The sequence below is a fragment of the Echinococcus granulosus genome (genome assembly GCF_000524195.1).
Source record: "Echinococcus granulosus chromosome Unknown EG_S00201, whole genome shotgun sequence".
Lineage (NCBI taxonomy): Eukaryota > Metazoa > Platyhelminthes > Cestoda > Cyclophyllidea > Taeniidae > Echinococcus > Echinococcus granulosus.
In genome coordinates this window covers 46,324-63,453 of record NW_020170581.1, presented here as the reverse complement: position 1 = coordinate 63,453, position 17,130 = coordinate 46,324, and the positions used below count along the sequence as shown (strand labels likewise).

General features: G+C 39.3%; 4 protein-coding genes across 4 annotated transcripts; 2 read left to right on the top strand and 2 right to left on the bottom strand. All coding sequences in view use genetic code 11, as the record gives it.

Annotated features, from left to right (window-relative positions):
• Nucleotides 1-1,005: 1,005 nt before the first annotated feature.
• On the bottom strand, nt 1,006-4,794 carry EGR_10243 (hypothetical protein; the record flags this gene model as incomplete). The annotated part of the gene is made up of 3 exons (XM_024499492.1): nt 1,006-1,154; nt 1,931-2,215; nt 3,084-4,794. The coding sequence occupies 3 exons, from the start codon at nt 4,792-4,794 to the stop codon at nt 1,006-1,008; spliced, it is 2,145 nt and encodes a 714-aa protein (XP_024346101.1).
• Nucleotides 4,795-5,806: 1,012 nt separating this feature from the next.
• EGR_10242 (serine-rich repeat protein) lies at nt 5,807-8,344 on the bottom strand (the record flags this gene model as incomplete). Its single annotated transcript, XM_024499491.1, has 3 exons — nt 5,807-5,859; nt 5,898-6,776; nt 7,840-8,344. The coding sequence occupies 3 exons, from the start codon at nt 8,342-8,344 to the stop codon at nt 5,807-5,809; spliced, it is 1,437 nt and encodes a 478-aa protein (XP_024346100.1).
• Nucleotides 8,345-11,953: 3,609 nt separating this feature from the next.
• On the top strand, nt 11,954-13,652 carry EGR_10241 (P2X purinoceptor; the record flags this gene model as incomplete). Its single annotated transcript, XM_024499490.1, has 2 exons — nt 11,954-13,333; nt 13,500-13,652. The coding sequence occupies 2 exons, from the start codon at nt 11,954-11,956 to the stop codon at nt 13,650-13,652; spliced, it is 1,533 nt and encodes a 510-aa protein (XP_024346099.1).
• Nucleotides 13,653-15,464: 1,812 nt separating this feature from the next.
• On the top strand, nt 15,465-16,445 carry EGR_10240 (hypothetical protein; the record flags this gene model as incomplete). The annotated part of the gene is made up of 1 exon (XM_024499489.1): nt 15,465-16,445. The coding sequence occupies one exon, from the start codon at nt 15,465-15,467 to the stop codon at nt 16,443-16,445; it is 981 nt and encodes a 326-aa protein (XP_024346098.1).
• Nucleotides 16,446-17,130: the final 685 nt, after the last annotated feature.

Sequence of the window (17,130 nt, the reverse complement as noted above, 5' to 3'; positions counted from 1 at the left end):
AAAAACTTATTTGCCAATTCTCTACCTAATTTACACGTTTACAACCTCCTAGTGGCCATGAGAAAAAGGCCGCAGTGAAGCAAAAACACGAATGTCCGTGAGATGGGTCGTACTCCGATTGTGGTTTATCCAATCGACCGTCAGCTGTGATAAATGTCCAAATGTAACTTTTACTTGCGAAGAGAGACGCCTTTCATCAGCTAAATGAGTCACTTTAGCAAATAATGACGCTGACATTTTGTCTATAATATTCTCTGCTTGGAATTGTTAGAAAGTGATAAAGCTTATAAATGCATTTTACAAAATTATAACAGCACGACTTCATAGTTAGCAGTGTGATGCCACTTGGCTATCCACTAGAACTTGATAACGAGTGGAATGATCCATTTTCAGTAGCTCATCTTAGACCACCTTAGCCTGGCTTAAAGAACAATGGATGCCACCAATTCTCTGAATTGACAAGGTGGTGCCCTTCAATTAAACGGTGTGCAGTTTTTTGTTTCATTCATGACAATGTGAAAATACCAAATTTATTGTTTACTTCCTTTTGTTGGGAGGTTAAAACTGTACGGCTTTAAAAAAGTAGATAGGATGACCTTCCGGGAGTTGGATATTACAATTTAGTTTGAGTTGGAGACACGAGTACAAATACTACTTGGGTGATTGAGTAGCGAATGTGTTTGCATTGCCTTCCCATTAACTGGGAATCACTCTATTGTAGCATGCAAATTAGCGACAATTTTACGATGTGGATCAAACTCACTTTAGCATCATTGAGAACGAAAACATATATAGAACCGGGAAAGTTATGCTTTGTGGGTTCTTGTTAATTATTCACCAATATTTCTCGCATATATTCTATGCGGAGATTGGATAGGTAATACATACACTACTTTAGAATACTTAAAGTCATTTTACGGTAGCATAATATTTGCTAATTAGACTCATTTGGGAAGTCAAGAGGAGGTTTATTATGCAAATCGCAGTGTTTTTTCCAAAGACATTTTACCGCTCCTCCGAGTTCAATAGTTCGATTTGCTTCATTATTGCTTCGTTTGATGAGGAAAGTAGTTTTGATGCTTTTCCAAGGGCTTTATATACAGAAACCAGGGCCTTGACCGTTTTTTTTCTAGAATCGATAGTAAAATTGGCATCTAAAACAAGAAAGTAAGCTTTTTAAATCGTCAAACAAGTTGCCTCTAGTGCTTAAAACATGCTGAAAGTCAAATCAAAATTCCTTGCTAAAATCTTGACTTGCTTGGAACTTTTGATGACATCATTGTAAAAGCCTTGTAACAGGTCTTGATGACAATCCACTTTGTACCCTATAACTGCCAAGTTTATTTTACAACCCCAGTAAACCACTTTATCTAGTAATCCAAAAAAACTTGCTTGTCAGCAAACCTATTAGGGTGATTTAGTGCTAAGTTCGTCCGTACAAAAGTAGCTAGTGAGCTTAAGATGTTTCACGGAATTCTATGTACATTCATGAGGATTTGGGTAAATTGTTTTGCAGACTACTATTAGAAACCCATGGGATTGAATTATGAAATCGCATCTCCAAACTTCGCTTGAGATGCCATGGTTAGGACATGGTTTAACTGGTCAAAGGTTACTCAATTAAAAGGTAACAAGAAACTTATTGATAAAATACTTGGAAGTCTTTTTCGACTTTCGTCGGAGCTTAGTTGTTAGTATTGTAACCATAAAAGTTTGCCGTTGTTTTATTTCATCTAGTAATAAATTGCGGTAGTTAAAAGCCTATTCGATTCAGGCGTGTGCCTTTAGATGAAACTTGGATGGAAGTGAAAATAGTGATGAAACCTGCTCCATGACCGTTTTCTGGCATTTTAATAAATGTCTTGCAAGTTGCGAACAAAATTTTCTGATGAGTTTAAAATGAACTAAAAATGAATTCAAACAGGCTTACCTTTGCTAGAAATGCGACTTGTCTCTGAGGTCATCGACGAGTCTGAGGCAATATCGGGACCGATAGAATATTCGTAAGGAGTCGGGGAGCCCACAGATCGATCACACCAGTAGGTTGAGGGACCTTCATTGTTTTTGAATTTTTCTTGTATTAGGCGAAAATATGGACCATGAACCTCAATTTCATGCCTTCTTCCACATGATTTTACCTGTGTACTGAGATTCCGCTTATACTCACCCGTCTCATGAAACAGTCGAACAGAGGATGCTTCAGGGGGTCTGAGAACTTCATCATCAAGCATGTAATACAAAAAATAACGCACACTCAGGTGACATACCACATTACTGATAAGATAGCCATGGAGAAATAATTCCAGACAGTTGGTGTAGAAAGAATGCGACCAAAAATACGATGAATCATTAGGTAAAATGCGCTTGTTTTAGTTTGCGCCTACTCATCATGCTATGGTTATAAATGTACAAACTTTTGTTATGCATACGACGTAATGACCTCATTTAGTACGATCGTCTTAGAGCTCTGAATGTTTAAAACCGACCTAGTAACCTCGTTTGGCCCTTGAACAACCGAGTTTTTAAGTCACTCCAAATCGCCTTGCAAAGTCATGTTACTTAAATTACATTTCTGATCGACTAAATCAAAGATGCCCATTTAGGGCAAATTTAGAAAATATGAAGCATATAGTAATGTAAGTTATATAAAATTGTAATTTTAACCATCCCTTTTGACTTTTTAGAATATTTAAATGTTAATGCCTGCGGTATGTCTCTTCTCGATAAAATGTTGCCAAACGGTGAATTTTCCATTGTAGCATTATTTACTAGATAACATGTAAAATGGAATACATTTAATTTGATGCAAAAACTTCTGGAGTGTGCTATTTGACAGCATCAACTACCTGCACCTTCCTGTTGGTACTTGTACGCCAGTCGTGAAGCTAGGTACATGGAATAGGGTTTGCTAGCTTTCATTCGATTTACTTTTTCTACGAGAACAGTGTTAATAGTAGACTTCGATAACTCCGAATAGACCTCCCCAGAGAGCTCAATTAAGATAGCATCATAAAAGCGGTAATTTTTCGCTTATTGGTCGATAAATGCATAGCCTAATTTCGAAATCATAAGTCGTGGCTCACCTCCAAGTTTTGAATAACTGGGACCAACTGACGTATCAGCAACTTCGATTCCCTGCTGATTAACCTCGTCATTAATAGAGATTGAGCTAAATCGTTTCTCAATTTCGGATTCCAGTTCCCCTGACCTTGAACATCTTTTCATTACCTCTGATTTCACTGTCTCAACACCTGAATCTAAACAATAACAAGGTGACAACACATTGTTTTGATTATCGCTTTTAAGGTCGCCTCCTAATGCGGACAATTTCAAGTAATCTGTCTGAGCCATTTCAGCTCTTGGCGGAATTTTCGAAAGTGCGTGTGACGATGGGAACTTGTCTGATGACAATAAACACGACGGCCTCGACATTGTCAAGGATGTGATTTCCGGATCGCAGTCAGAATCAGGAAGCGGTGAAGGGCATTTCAGGGAGGATAGTGACGAGTCTTGATATATCCATTTACCGGTGTAGCTCGTGCCCTTGGAAGATACGTAATTAGTTGTTGGATTTATGACCTTTTTGGCCGATAAATTTTGTCCCTTGGAGCTTCCATTGTAAGCTTTTGGATGTGTTAACACGTATGAACTTGCAGAACGATCTTCCATCGTTTTTATGTCTAATTGCATTGTTCGTTCTGATTTTTGATCATGGAATTCTGATTGTTTACTTAAAATGATCTCTTTTGGTACATCAATATTTTGCGTTTTATCGTTCTTCCAACTTCCGTGCTCCACCACATCTGTGGTTTGCCACAAGCTAGGTTCACGAATGGCTACCATGGACTGCGCCTTCGAAGCAGGTGAATAAAGTGATATCGCTGCTTTGATATATTCGTGTGTTCTATACTTTATTGAAGCCGGTGTATTTTTTGCAAGATCTTTTGCAGGATAATCATCTATGTTACCTTTACCATCGTTATCAGTTGCATCTCGAACGTCCACTGAATGGGAGGTTGCATGTTCTCCCAGTTTATTTGAGGCAGACTTACGAGGATTGTCTTTAAAGTATAATTTCCTGGGAGATTTTCCAAAGTGAAAAGCATCAGACTTTGCCGATTTGACATCCTGATTCTTACTCGAATCGCTACAGGTATCGCCATCAGGGTCGTGCTTCATACTTTTGATCGCGGAACAGGTACGTCTAGCCGTGTTAAAATCGGCTTCATTTTCAAAAATATTAATTAGTTTGACTCGTTGAGATGACTTTTGAACACTATTTTGCCTTCCTCTTACTTCGTTTTTAATTACGCTATTGTGGCAGAGTGGGATTTGTGATGGAATTTCCGGATTTCTTTCCTTTGCCTCCTTTAACACATCGTTCTTAGGTACAGATCTGCTGATAGGTGATGTAACATTTCCAATTCCCAGAGCTTCAGATCGAGCATTAAGAACATCCACACAGTCTCCTGTACTTTTATCGTCGTCTGCAATTATTGAGTTGGAAATGGGAACTAATTCTTCTATTTGCGAAGACGCGCACTTTTTACTGACTGAAGGAAAATATGACTTTGTTAAAGTAGTTTCCCTGGTCTTCAGATCAACGGCGCCTTCTGGATTTGGTCCCAATGATTCATTTTCACTCTCCATATTGCTAACTGCTGGACTTCGCGATGTGTTCACGATTGCACTAGAAAAAGTTTGAAGGTGATCCAAGATAGTAGGTTCAATGCTGCTTTTAAATGACCTATTAGCATTAATTATTCTGTCTTCATCCGCTTGTTGATCGCTCATGGTAAAGGACACTACATAGGGATTCGGGACTTTGTTTTTTGTTTTATTGGAGTTTATGGACAGGTTTAGATGCGGTTCACTCGCTGAGGATTTATTTGACAAGCAATTTTCCACTCTTTGCTGTGAAAAGGGTTCCCTATGTTCAAACGAGTAACTTCTCCTTTTATTATAGCGAAATGCTCTGAAATTTTTTTCAAGTGGACCAGTGAGTCTCTGTTTCATTTGTTCTATACATGCATCACCTAAACATTCATCGCCAAAATCTGTGATTGTAGTAACTTTATCCGTTCTGGAATCTGTCAGTTTAGGTATTAGATTTCTTTGAACTGAAGAAGCATTTTTATGTTTACCATGAATGTTTTCCTGACCATAGACCCCTTTTTTTCGAGTTGACTGGCTTTTGGGTGGTGATGATCTTGTATTTGGACTCAAATTGCAGGTTTTTCTCTTCTTCTCAACTTTGAATCTTTTAGCAGTGGAATTTGGGGAACATTGCAGGTCCCCATAGCCCTTACCATACGTGTTGGAAGGTCTTGACGTTCTCAATTCAATACACCTGTTACGATATCCATCTGCCGGCCTACCAGAGAATAGTGGCTCTTTCTTTTTAGAATAAGGTGATTCGCCATCAGATTTTATCGGACTTATTTGGTGGGACAGATCATCTGTGGAAATAACCAAATTATAATCTGAGGCCATTTTACCAGACATGTGGTTTCTAGGTCTTGAGTTTGGTTTTTCTTCTTGGTCTCTTTCCTTATCCCAGTCACTACTCACTTCTGAATTCAATTGCAACAAACTAGGTGAAAGAGTTGGTGACTTTGCGAGTTCCAATAGAGTCTCGGTTGATCTTATATCTGACAAAAGTTCATTTTGTTCTCCGAAACATTGTGATTCCGCCAAAGACGTACATTTTTGATTGTCACTAAGTTTGAAAGAGGCAGTGGCATTCGCTTTTGCTATTTTAAAGTACTCTGAGGGGGATGTACGTCTGGAAGCTGTCAGTATGGTTTCAGGCTCGGCAAAGTGCAGCAGTCCTTCGCTCTTCTGTGCGCCAAGTTTGGGCTGCTTTACGAAATCATAGCTTCTTATTGGACGTATACCTGCACCGCTTTCCACCGAATGTTCATTTATTGCTTCCAAGGGCGTCTCAGTTGATGCTTCTACAACTATGGGGGAGTGGATTTCTTCTCCACTTAATACGATTGGAGTATTCTTTTCGTGAGTTGAAAATGTGTGCTGTTTTCTTGCAGCGGATAAATGGAACCACGGATTCACAACCTGATTATCTGATGTTTTGGTTCTTTTAGTCGGTTTGGGCGGTTCTGACCCTAGCGTGATCTCAGTATTTCCTACAGCAACCAATGCTTTTTTTATGCCATTTGTCTGGGGTGGTTTACCTGCCAGTCCATCAGCCTCCGCTGTGACTAGCGTTAGCTCACCCTCACTATGTGAAGGAACAGGATTGACCTCCGTCTCCCGAACAACGGAGACACTGTCGGGTGAGGACCATCGCATTTCTCCTACGCTGTCGCTCGTTGAGTGTGCGTCGTCTGGAGAGGGTGAAATGTCATCCATATCACTAAAACTACCAGTGAAACCGACGTCAGATTGTACTATATAATAAGGTGCATTTGTTTGAAGGGTTTGAGTAATACTACCGAGGCCAGATAAAGATAGGTTAGAGAGCAACAACTCATGCAATTCAAGTGAGCGATTGCTTTCAATATCGAACCGCACATTAAAATTTTGACGAGTAATGTAGGTTGGGCCTTTGTTCAAAATCACTGCACCTTCATGGTTAAATTTGGTGTCAAAGTTCCCCTGAATGCTCTCAGGGTTTTCAATAGGGTCTTCATCAATCAAGTTTTTTACGATTAGGGATGTTTGAAAAGTCTCCGTCTCTTCCAAACTCGTAACATATTTAAGTTTTTCAGCAGTTGCGACTATACGGGAAGTTTCTTCATTTGGTGTCCAGAATTCTGAAGAAAGCGTTTTTTCAAATAAATTCATTTACTATTGTGAGGCTATGTGGAAATCAATGAACTGCGTATTTGAGCTTTTTGAAAATTATTTAAAAAAAAACAATAGTTGGAAAACAACTGATAGGAAACAGTAAACTTTAAGTAAATGAATCAGTAGGTCAAATCATCGCTGTAATGCATTTATTTTCCACGTAAACTAATGTAAGGACATACTTAAAGTCGTGAACGCTGCGATAGTTGTAAACCTATGGCTTCTCACTTTACGCAAAATACCCTAAAATATGTATCCATAATGAGTTGCGGAAGTGTGTTCACACCTATTATTAGTAACCGTTTCAGTAACATTATTTGATAAATCCATTTATAGAAATGGTGTAGCATTAATCCCACCCATCGTTATGTTCTAGAATACGCAACACAGAACATTTAAACAAATAGAATTTTTCACTAAATGCAGACATTTCGTGGTAATTGGAATTCATGTCACATGCATAACTCTAAATGTGAAGCCAAAAGCGAAACTCATAAATAAGGCTAAAGATTAACCGGGAATTTGGCAAAGCCTATACGAAGGTGATGATCTTAACACATTCAAATCTTCAAATGGAGTAGTTCTAATTATTTTTACCACAGATTGTTAATGGGATGGTGAAAATCAGCATGAGATAGACATATTTCTGGCACGTTTTAAGAAGTGTTTTATTGAGCAACAGTTTTATAATTATTTTGATTAGACTCAATCTTGACTGTGCGACAAAACAACATCAATCGCTGGATTAGGTTGTTCACTCTTGATCATTCTCGGCTATTTTGTTGCCTTTGACTGCTAGGCGTAAAGGTTGCTAGCATAAATCAAATCCGGAATTTTTGCTTAATGAGTATATACACTGAAATTAACAAGATGCAGCATGATTATCGAATGCATGATTTTCCCTTATGTAAAAAACTAAAACAATATTCCTTATATACGATATTCCAAATAGTGCACCATATGCACCTACAGATTCCCCTATGTAGTATGGGCCAAAATTCCCGGTAAGGGCAAAATGTAAGAACGAACCTTGAATTTTCTTGCCTAGCACGAATAGGGCCATACTGTCTCCAAACCAGGCCACTTCTCTGAACCGAATTACTTCACAGGGCAGAGATGCCGGCAGTTCAAAGTCACCCATCGCCAGGACGAGAAACCGCGATTTCCAATTATAATTTTTAGCCGTTGATTGATTTAACAGTGGCAGCAAATGGCCCTTTGTGAATTCATTAAAGGCAGTGACATCGTGATGAGTTACCAGAAATAGAACCCTGCTGGCTTTCGCAAATAGACAAGCATAGACACGGAAAGGATCAGACCAAATGTCAGAAGCAATGATGTCGCTGGAAGAGATGTGCGTAACAGAGAGTGTAGGAATCTGGTTCATCACGTAGTTAGCCATATGCCGCGCCAAATCCTCAGAGTTGTTGAGAGCCTCTCGTCGAATTTTCACTCTAGTGTTATCTGCTTTGGGATGTTCGTTAAGAAAAGTCGCCGGAATGATCAGAGCATGGTGGAAAGCGCCACGAGCCATCACTTGTGCGCGTCACTTACTTGTGGAGGAGGCTCGTTTGTGTGAGCTGGCTGAGCTTGGCTCGCGGCATTTGCATTGGTGAAGCGCTGTGCGACGTGTCGATTGGTGCGAGTTGTGTGTTGTGCCAGCGTGCTAAAATGGTGAATGGCAAAGTAGCCTGTCACGCCTGGGCACCCATTAGCCTAACAACTGTGAAAAAAGGAATTTTAAGGATTGCTTTGTTTTTTATTTGAAGTTCGCAAAAAAAATCATATTTCTTCGCAAGTTAAAAGATTAAACTATAGATGTGGCTGGGAATTAATCAAGTTTTAGAGCCTAATTCTTACTAAATAACTGAATAAGTCATTGCTATGTCAATCAGAGACTTATAAAAGCTCAGCAGCAGATGAAATCATGCTTTTTCTCAAACCTAATTAGCCAAGTATTAATGTGCACGGTTTAACATTTACTGCCGGGCTGGGTCGAAACAGTATTACGTACAACCCTTGTGGCTTGGGTGCGCCGTTATTTGAGGAGGCTACGGTTTTAGTACATACGGCTCAGTCTTGTCATGACACGGCGCGGCAAAGTGACAATTGCCAGTAGCCAACGCAGCCACCCACCTACCGAGGCCAGCCCTCTTGTTGATGAACATAGTGATAAGCAGTAGTGTGCAGTGCAAAACGAGGTCAGGTAGGTTCAGGAAGCGTGATTTTAGCTACACTTTGGGTTGTTACCTCTTTATCTTTACCAGTCTTACCTGGCCAAACCCGAGTTTTAGAGTTGATGTCTCTATCGAAAAAATTACAATTTTAACAGTTCAGCGAGACTTGTACAATTCCATGGGAGTGTCACAATCCAGTAACGCACTCGCAAATGGTGGAAGTGAAGCCACTGTAAAAAACTAAGGAAACTAAAAATCCTTAAAAGAGCGGGTGGAAATAAAGGCAATTTTAATGTAATATGATGTCACCTATTTGTGAATCCTCGTCATGCCATGCATCAAAAACCAAGACTTATATGCTATTTGTTTGTAAATTGGACCGTCCCTGTAATTATCTACGAAGTTGAATAAAATGTTGCCAAAAACTGATTGCAAGCAAAAAACTCAACAACGACAATTCTAAATTTATAGATAAAAACCCCATTGTCCACATATTAAAGCCTAATTTGTTATATCTTCCATCGCCAAAGACCAAGGAAATGATAGGAAGGTCTTTCTGCCCTTTTTGAAAGTTACTATAACTTGAAAACGCGTTCCGGTTGTGGAAACACTCAGCATGTAGGATCGATTAATGCCAAGGTGCTGAGAATGCATACAACCCAAGAAATAGCGTTTATGTTTCCGACTTCTATAATTTTCTGCAAATTCCTTATAGCAAACTTTCTGGAACATTCCAAGTTTGGCACACTTGCTGAGTCCCTTTTGGTTGGGCATCGATTACGTGACTACACTTTAAGTATGCCAATAACCGCAGTAAGACCATAGATACTAGAAAAGAAACACTACAAATACTCGAGCAAGGGGCCCCCTCATGAGTCGGTATTCAAGCTAATGGGCGCAAATGCGAATTCCTGATTCCATGCACAGTGTCAGCGTTAAAGGCCCTTTTTTCCCAAAGCCTTATTTCTTGATTACTTTATCTGGGTTCCTGATAGCGGCTGCACCAACACACGACACAAGAAAGGTCATTTTCACCTAACTTCGGCGTGTTATTTCACTACTTTAAGCGTATGCTATTTTAATTGGTCTACTCGTCAGTATCATAACAAAATAGTTGAACATGGTCACCTCCTCCCAACCATCTGCGACTATTTGCCTCAGACTTGGTGCTACTACCTTTCCTTCAAAAATATTAACACATGATTGCAGTGCCAGTAGTGAGGTACTACAAGTTATGTGAAGAATTTTAAATCGAGAAATTAGTCCGCATTTACGTAGGTCTCAGTCTGGCGATTAAACGGGCCCTTCATGACAACGACAAGACAGAAACCTATTGAGAAGTCTATGAAAAAGACTTTGGATTTTTTTAATTTCATGCACTTTTAATTAGGAATTACCACGTTTTGTCCAAAGTGCTGAAGTAAAAAACGTAGCTACTCTCTTTTTGAATTTGCGCGATTGAAATGGGATCAACTTTCAAAATTCAATTCCTCATGAATACACAAATCCTGTTTTTGGCTAACACCACAAGACTCTGTGGTCCTGATTTTCTATACAAAACATTGTTAAATTTTCTGACACAATTAAACTATATTTTGTCAGTTCTAAATTGAAACAGATTCTATTTTTTATCAAAACTTTAGTATAAAATAAATGGCATACTAGGATAAGAAGCAGTAGCATCTGTCAATTCGCTGGAAAATAGCCAAGCCATAGTTTATTTGAAATACCGAAGTGGCATTGGATTCACCCTTTGGATTACTTCGTGCATATTCAAACTTTACGATTGCTTAAAGTTGACGTTTCAGTGAAATTTCATATGATGGAATTTCAAGAGGGATGTGAACGGCTAAAGTATGTGTAAAATAGATGTAATAGATATTTGTTTAAGTTACGCATATCATAACAACATTTAAGAGGCCACTACGACCTTTGAAGCGGATCTCCAAGGGTCTGAATCAGCACCACATTGGAGGCTTATGTTAGCATGTATTAAATGAAGAGCGCTAATGGTTTTTATTAAGTGCCCATCAACCATACTTTACCAAACTTTTCTTTACAAGCAGGTGGTCAGGTATGTACCATGAACACATGCGACAGTCATAGCTCTGTAACATCGGTGCGCTCCTGCATTTTAATAAATCGTGAACTATTGTCAATTCCAGGGTCTGAATAGTTTGTGATACAGTTCTTGTTGGTTTGACCGTTTTTTATAACAGATAAGGTATCGTTAAATTTTGGGTAGGAGGATACTGCCTCTCCACTTCCATTAAAGACGACTGTATATGACTTCGGGTAAAAAAGTGGGCTACCCAAATCAAGGTATGCTGTAATATTTTATTACCTACATTAGACGGATAAAAATGTGCCTATTTGCTTTAAATTTTGCATGCCATTTTACATTGTGTGTTAGATTTCCTGGAAATTAATGTGATTTGAATAATATAGCGATTGGTAGACAGAATAATAATGCCTTCCCTAAAATTTATCCTACCGTCAGTTCGGCCATCACAAGCTAGAGTACCATTAACGACCCATTTGGTAATTGCTGGCGAACCAATGAAAGCATAGCCCACGTTGACAAAGTTTCCGTTCGAGTAAAACGAATTAGTTCTCTTCTTCGCCAACATCAAAACTCACTAAAACTTATGGGCAAGCCAAAACCAAGGCTGGTCAATCGGACAAAAAGCAGAAATTTTTCGACAACACGGGTGTACTACAATTACTTTTTGACGTGGTTCACTACCTATGAGATGCCCAAGGCAATTCTCATTCAACATTCGACAGTGGGTGTTATTTACCGTTTTCTCCAGGTATCTATAATAGCATATTTTATTGGATGGGTGATCGTGAAGGAGAAGGGTTATCAAGCTTCAGAGCGCCCAATTTACGGCGTATCAGCCACGGTTCGAGGAACGGCATTCAGCAATGCGGAGCACTGCAGTAGCCACCTGGCTGCAGGTCCCATGGTTTATACAGATGCGGACCTTGTTCAGCCGCCTATCCAAAATTCTGGATTTTTCTTGGTAACCCGTGTGTACAGTACCGTTGATCAAGTACTATATGCATGTGCTGAAGCTCCAGATTTGCTAGATGCTCGATGTCGGAATGACGCACAATGCCCCGAAGGCCAAATCGCTGGAAATAAGGTGCCTGAGGAGTTTGCACACTTAACAAACACATCGTGGTTTGATGTTGAAAGTTATGGGCACGGACCTTTTACTGGACGCTGTTTACGCAAAACAATGACATGCGAAGTAATTGCTTGGTGTCCCATTCTGGAAAACACGGATCCACAGGACTACTCCTGGTATCCCTCTGTACTATCAGATTACAACAACCTGAGTCTTACCAACAGGTCTGACCACGCTTCAAAACGTTTCTTCGATAAGATTTTAATCAAACAAAGAAAGACGCAGGTAGATGAAGATAGTTTAAAAGAGAACAAAGTTGCTCCATTGTATGAAGTCCTCAATTTCACCGTTCTCATTCGAAACATCATCGAATTTCCATTTTACAAAATCAAACGAAATAACATCCTCGGTTGGATGAATAACACATATTTAAAGATGTGCCGCTTTAACGTCTCAGACGAGGTAGATCGTCATTTCCCCCGTTTCCGCATTCAGGATGTCATCACTCTGTCTGGGGCGGATATTTGGTATATATTGCTTCATGGCGGCATCATTGATATAAACATTAATTGGGATTGTGACTTGGATAAAGCACTGGAAAAGTGCGTACCTGCTTATTCATTTCGGTACTTAGGAGCACTAACCAGCACTGCCACTGACGAACGGGATATAGTTCATATGGACGAGAAATACTACCTAGAGTTCGGTAACTACTTCACATCCTCACAGCATAGGCGCTTACTACACAAGTTCAATGGCATCCAATTTCTCATATCTGTCACTGGAAAAGGAGGAAGATTCAGTTTACTTGAATTTAGTATGAAAATTGGCTCCTGCATGGCCCTTTTTGGTACTGCAACGCTTCTCTGTAATCTTATTCTCATTCATTTTAGTCCTGACAGACGTCGCTACAAACAGACGGTGTATCGTCTTCGCACCCTCACAAAATGCAAGGGTTTTATTAAGAGAAGTCTTGCTAATCTTTCTCCACCTAAACCTGCGCTTAACAAGCCGAAGAATTTGGAGACAGCGATTGAGTTTTATGCCGGCCGCAATGTTACGGGAATGCTCCCTGGATTCAAAATAAACATTGAGAAGCAAAGCGAGAACTGTGCAGCTAGTATAACTGAAGAAGACCGTCAGTGTCCGTCAATAATACAAAGAAAATTTGTTCAAGTAAATCTCCCCCTGAAAGGAAATGACAGTCCAGAAGTAAGATTAGATGGTCTCTTTCGTCTTCCCCATCCAAAATTGCATTAGTTTCTTTCAGTGGATGATTATAACGAATATTTTTTGTAGTAAAGAATGCCATTTCAATGCTTGCATAATTTTGGAAATTTTGCGTTGATCATTTGATAATTATGCTTCATTAAAACAGTTTTTTTTGGAGTATTTGCACTTTACTGGAAAAGCCACGCCTCAACCGATGCTACTTGATTTACAAATCACTCCTGGTATAAGGAGTAGTAGAATTTTGTTAAATCCGATTAACTTTAAAAAACAACTTCTGGAAGATTTGAATTGGATTTAATTTCAAAGAAGATGCTTTCAACAAATTCTACTCCTGAGTCACGTAGCCAACGTGGGAACCACCATGATATCCTGGGCTTTGTTAAAATGAAAAATGGACAAACTGGAGCACTTCGAAGTTGATTTCACATGAGGGCTTTAGCGATACAATCAGAAGTTAAGAGTATATCAAAAAATAATTTATTTATTCTTTGTTTGCTTACTCAGTGACAAAAAGACTATAAGCCATGAACCCTTGATGTGAGTTTTGTCATTATAAAAATGGTAGGTCATTAAAAAAATAAAATTGACGATTAATTTCAGTGAGGTTAGTTTAAAGTGTCCTTAAGCTAAATATAATCTGATAGCACTTGGTAATAGCTTTTTTCTATCGATAAGGAAAAAAGAATTGGTTTATCACTTCGTACTTTACGTGATTCCTGCAAGGGGAGTTTTAATGTGCTGGTAATCCGGTTTATTAAATTAAAGGGGAAATTTGCCACTTAATGTTATATTTAAAAAGTCGGCAATAGTCTAGGCTTCAGGTTTCGCTGAGAAACAGCACTCAAAATTGGTAGATTTATTGCGAATATAAGTGAGATAACTTTTACAGCTGACATTATCCCGCAAATAGCACGCCTTGACAAAGCAGGATGCAAAGCGATGGCACGTGCATAAGTGGATTTTCGTATATTTCTAAGCATACAAAAAGTTTTGTTGGCCAAAACTGGAATTTATTTAGATCCGGCGCATACAACAGCGGTGATAAAATGTTCTGTATTTCCCAATGCACTCGCGAGCTGCTGTTCAAATCTATACAAAATTGGGCCTAAATGTTCAATGAGAAGAGTTTCAGCATTTATTGTAGATGGGCGCGCGGTGTTTGTTCCATTTATATACCCCGCTGACCGATGGTATGTTCGTGTCAGACAACCCCGTCTATCGACAGAAATTCATATACCACCGTGCAGGACACTAAGATTTGCCTATTTGGTATTTTAATAAGGTCAGTAATTCATAATATGTCCTTTCCAAGCATGAAATTGCATTCAACGTAAAAAGCTGATTGTACTTTCTTTGGTCCAGTAAATGCAGGTTATATCGAAATAGAGTGACGCCTATCTTTCACTACATCATCGATCTACTGGCTTAATCTATTCATTTGTAAGGGGCTATTTCAAACTAAGCAATAAAGTTGTCACTCCGTACTATAATTTTTTAACTATTTCGGGAAACGGATAAGTCGATTGATCTAAAGTTATTTTATTTCCATAGTATTACACGCAATCAGAATAGGCTGACGTTGTTGTAAGTTTGAGAATTAAGCCAGTGAAAACATACTTTGAAGGACTATGTTTGGGGAAGAAAGCAATTCAATATGGAAATATTACTAATTCTTAAAGCTGTAGTGTTATTATTGTCAGCGACATTCTGGTTAAATAACCACCTAAGAAATTCCCAGGACGAATAAAACCATAAGACATTTTTGGTACCAGCGGTCCTAGTGTGCCAAATGAACTTTGCAGTCTTTAATTACTATATTAGTGAATTTGTCTGTAAATGTGGAGGATAACAGGGTCTGGAGCTGCAATCCCCAGCTTTTCATTTTCCCCCTCCTATTGGACAGTGCGCTGGCCAATAAGAGGGGCGTAAAACACCGGGGTAACAGCCGCCACGCGTAACACTGAAGAGTGTAGCCTTTGCATGCTTTTATCAGCATGCACATGAGTCAGCCGACATAAGTCCAACGTTTAATTTTCACGATCAAAATTGGCTTTGCGTAACCAATGCAATGTTTTTTTTGGTTATGGTTTTGACTACCCTACTTTTTGCCATGGGGGACGTCAGTAATAGTGCTGATATTACCACCATGGACGAATTCGTAGATACGTTCACAGAAACGCTGCTCTCCTGGAGTAGCCAATCGACCACAGACGTTGGACGTGGACGTCGAAGTACTGATTCTTCCTCCTCGCAGTCATCGGAATATGTAAATGTAAATTGCAATCTCATGTGCATCATAGAGACGCAAGGTGAGGGGCCGAATCGGCAGATCCTCGTCTGTACTTCCGGAAGCATGGGCAGCCATAGGAAGGGCATTCCTGTCCGGACGACCTGTGTGGAACATGCCTCTGGTAGACTTTTGCATATGATAATTGCCGTTCCCGATGCTTCAGCAGACTATCTAGATAACGACTTCGCCAAGGCTGTGAGCGATGCACTGCTTGCAATGACACCCGAACCCGAAACGCTCTATCTTACTATCGAAATCCCCCTTTTAATTTTGCATCAAAATGACTTCACGGCACTCTCTTCAAAAGTGCGACGCCTTTCGATCTACCTTGGGCAGGCTCTTCATGTGGATCCCAACGTTTTGACGGCATTATCATTGGAGTCGTTTTCATTTGAGGGCTGTCGACTAAAAAAGACGCGAGTTTTTCAGAACGAATCACGACATTGCGATGTCAACTTTCTCTACACCTGTCCGAAAATAGGCGAATTAGTATTATCGGTGGATAGAACGGGCTGGACAAGGCTCTGCTCTGAGAGTTCATACAATCACGCCAACAAGCAACATTTCGAGAAACAACCGGCATGCGGTTGCAACGATTACAAATCCCCCTTAGAAGCTCTTCATAGTTCTAAAAAGGTATATTCAGATCTCCAACATGCTTTGGATTCGGAGTACAAACAACTATTTCAAATTTCTATTGCCACAAATTTGATTTTAAGTTTTACAATATTAATTATCTGCCTGTTCACAGTAATCCAGTATGTACAGAATTATCAAGGATCAAATGGGAACAAAGCCTAGTTGCAGAATAGCAATAATTCAAATCAATATGATTCAAATCTGAATCCCTTTGTAATTGAAAACTGACTGAGATTCATTTCCCTTTTTTTCCTTTTGTAAAAAACCTCTTCATTTGATCAAATTATTTTTTTTCATACACCTTTACAATAGCTATATGACATTGCGACATTATTTTACTAACTTATGATAGACCACTGAGTGGTAGGTGGATAGCAAGTGCTAAAAGCTCGGGCGCGTTTTAGCATCAGCCTTTTGAAATTTTATGGTTCCTTGAATTATATACAAAACCAAGATGATTGTTTGGCTTGAATGTGGGTTAATGTGCTTTTGCCTAAAGCGGGCGACACCGCCGTTTTGGCATTAAATGTGTGACCAATTCAAAAAGATCTTCTCAGATCTCCGTTTAAATCTGGATTTTGAATTGGAATGCAATGAAAATCATGCAATGCTAGTTGCGATTTCCACAGCCTGTCAAAGTTTGTCCTAATAAAAAAAGGGCACAGATTTTACGTTAAGAACCTTAAGCAGACGTGCAATGGAAAGTAAACACTTGCTACATAAATTCGAGACAGCGGGTCAATTAAGGCAGTCAAGAATATCTTTGTTATATAAACAATTTAATTGGGTGAGAAGTGGAGTACAATATTATTACAAATAAAGCAGGTAAGAGGGATTTTAGTGAGGT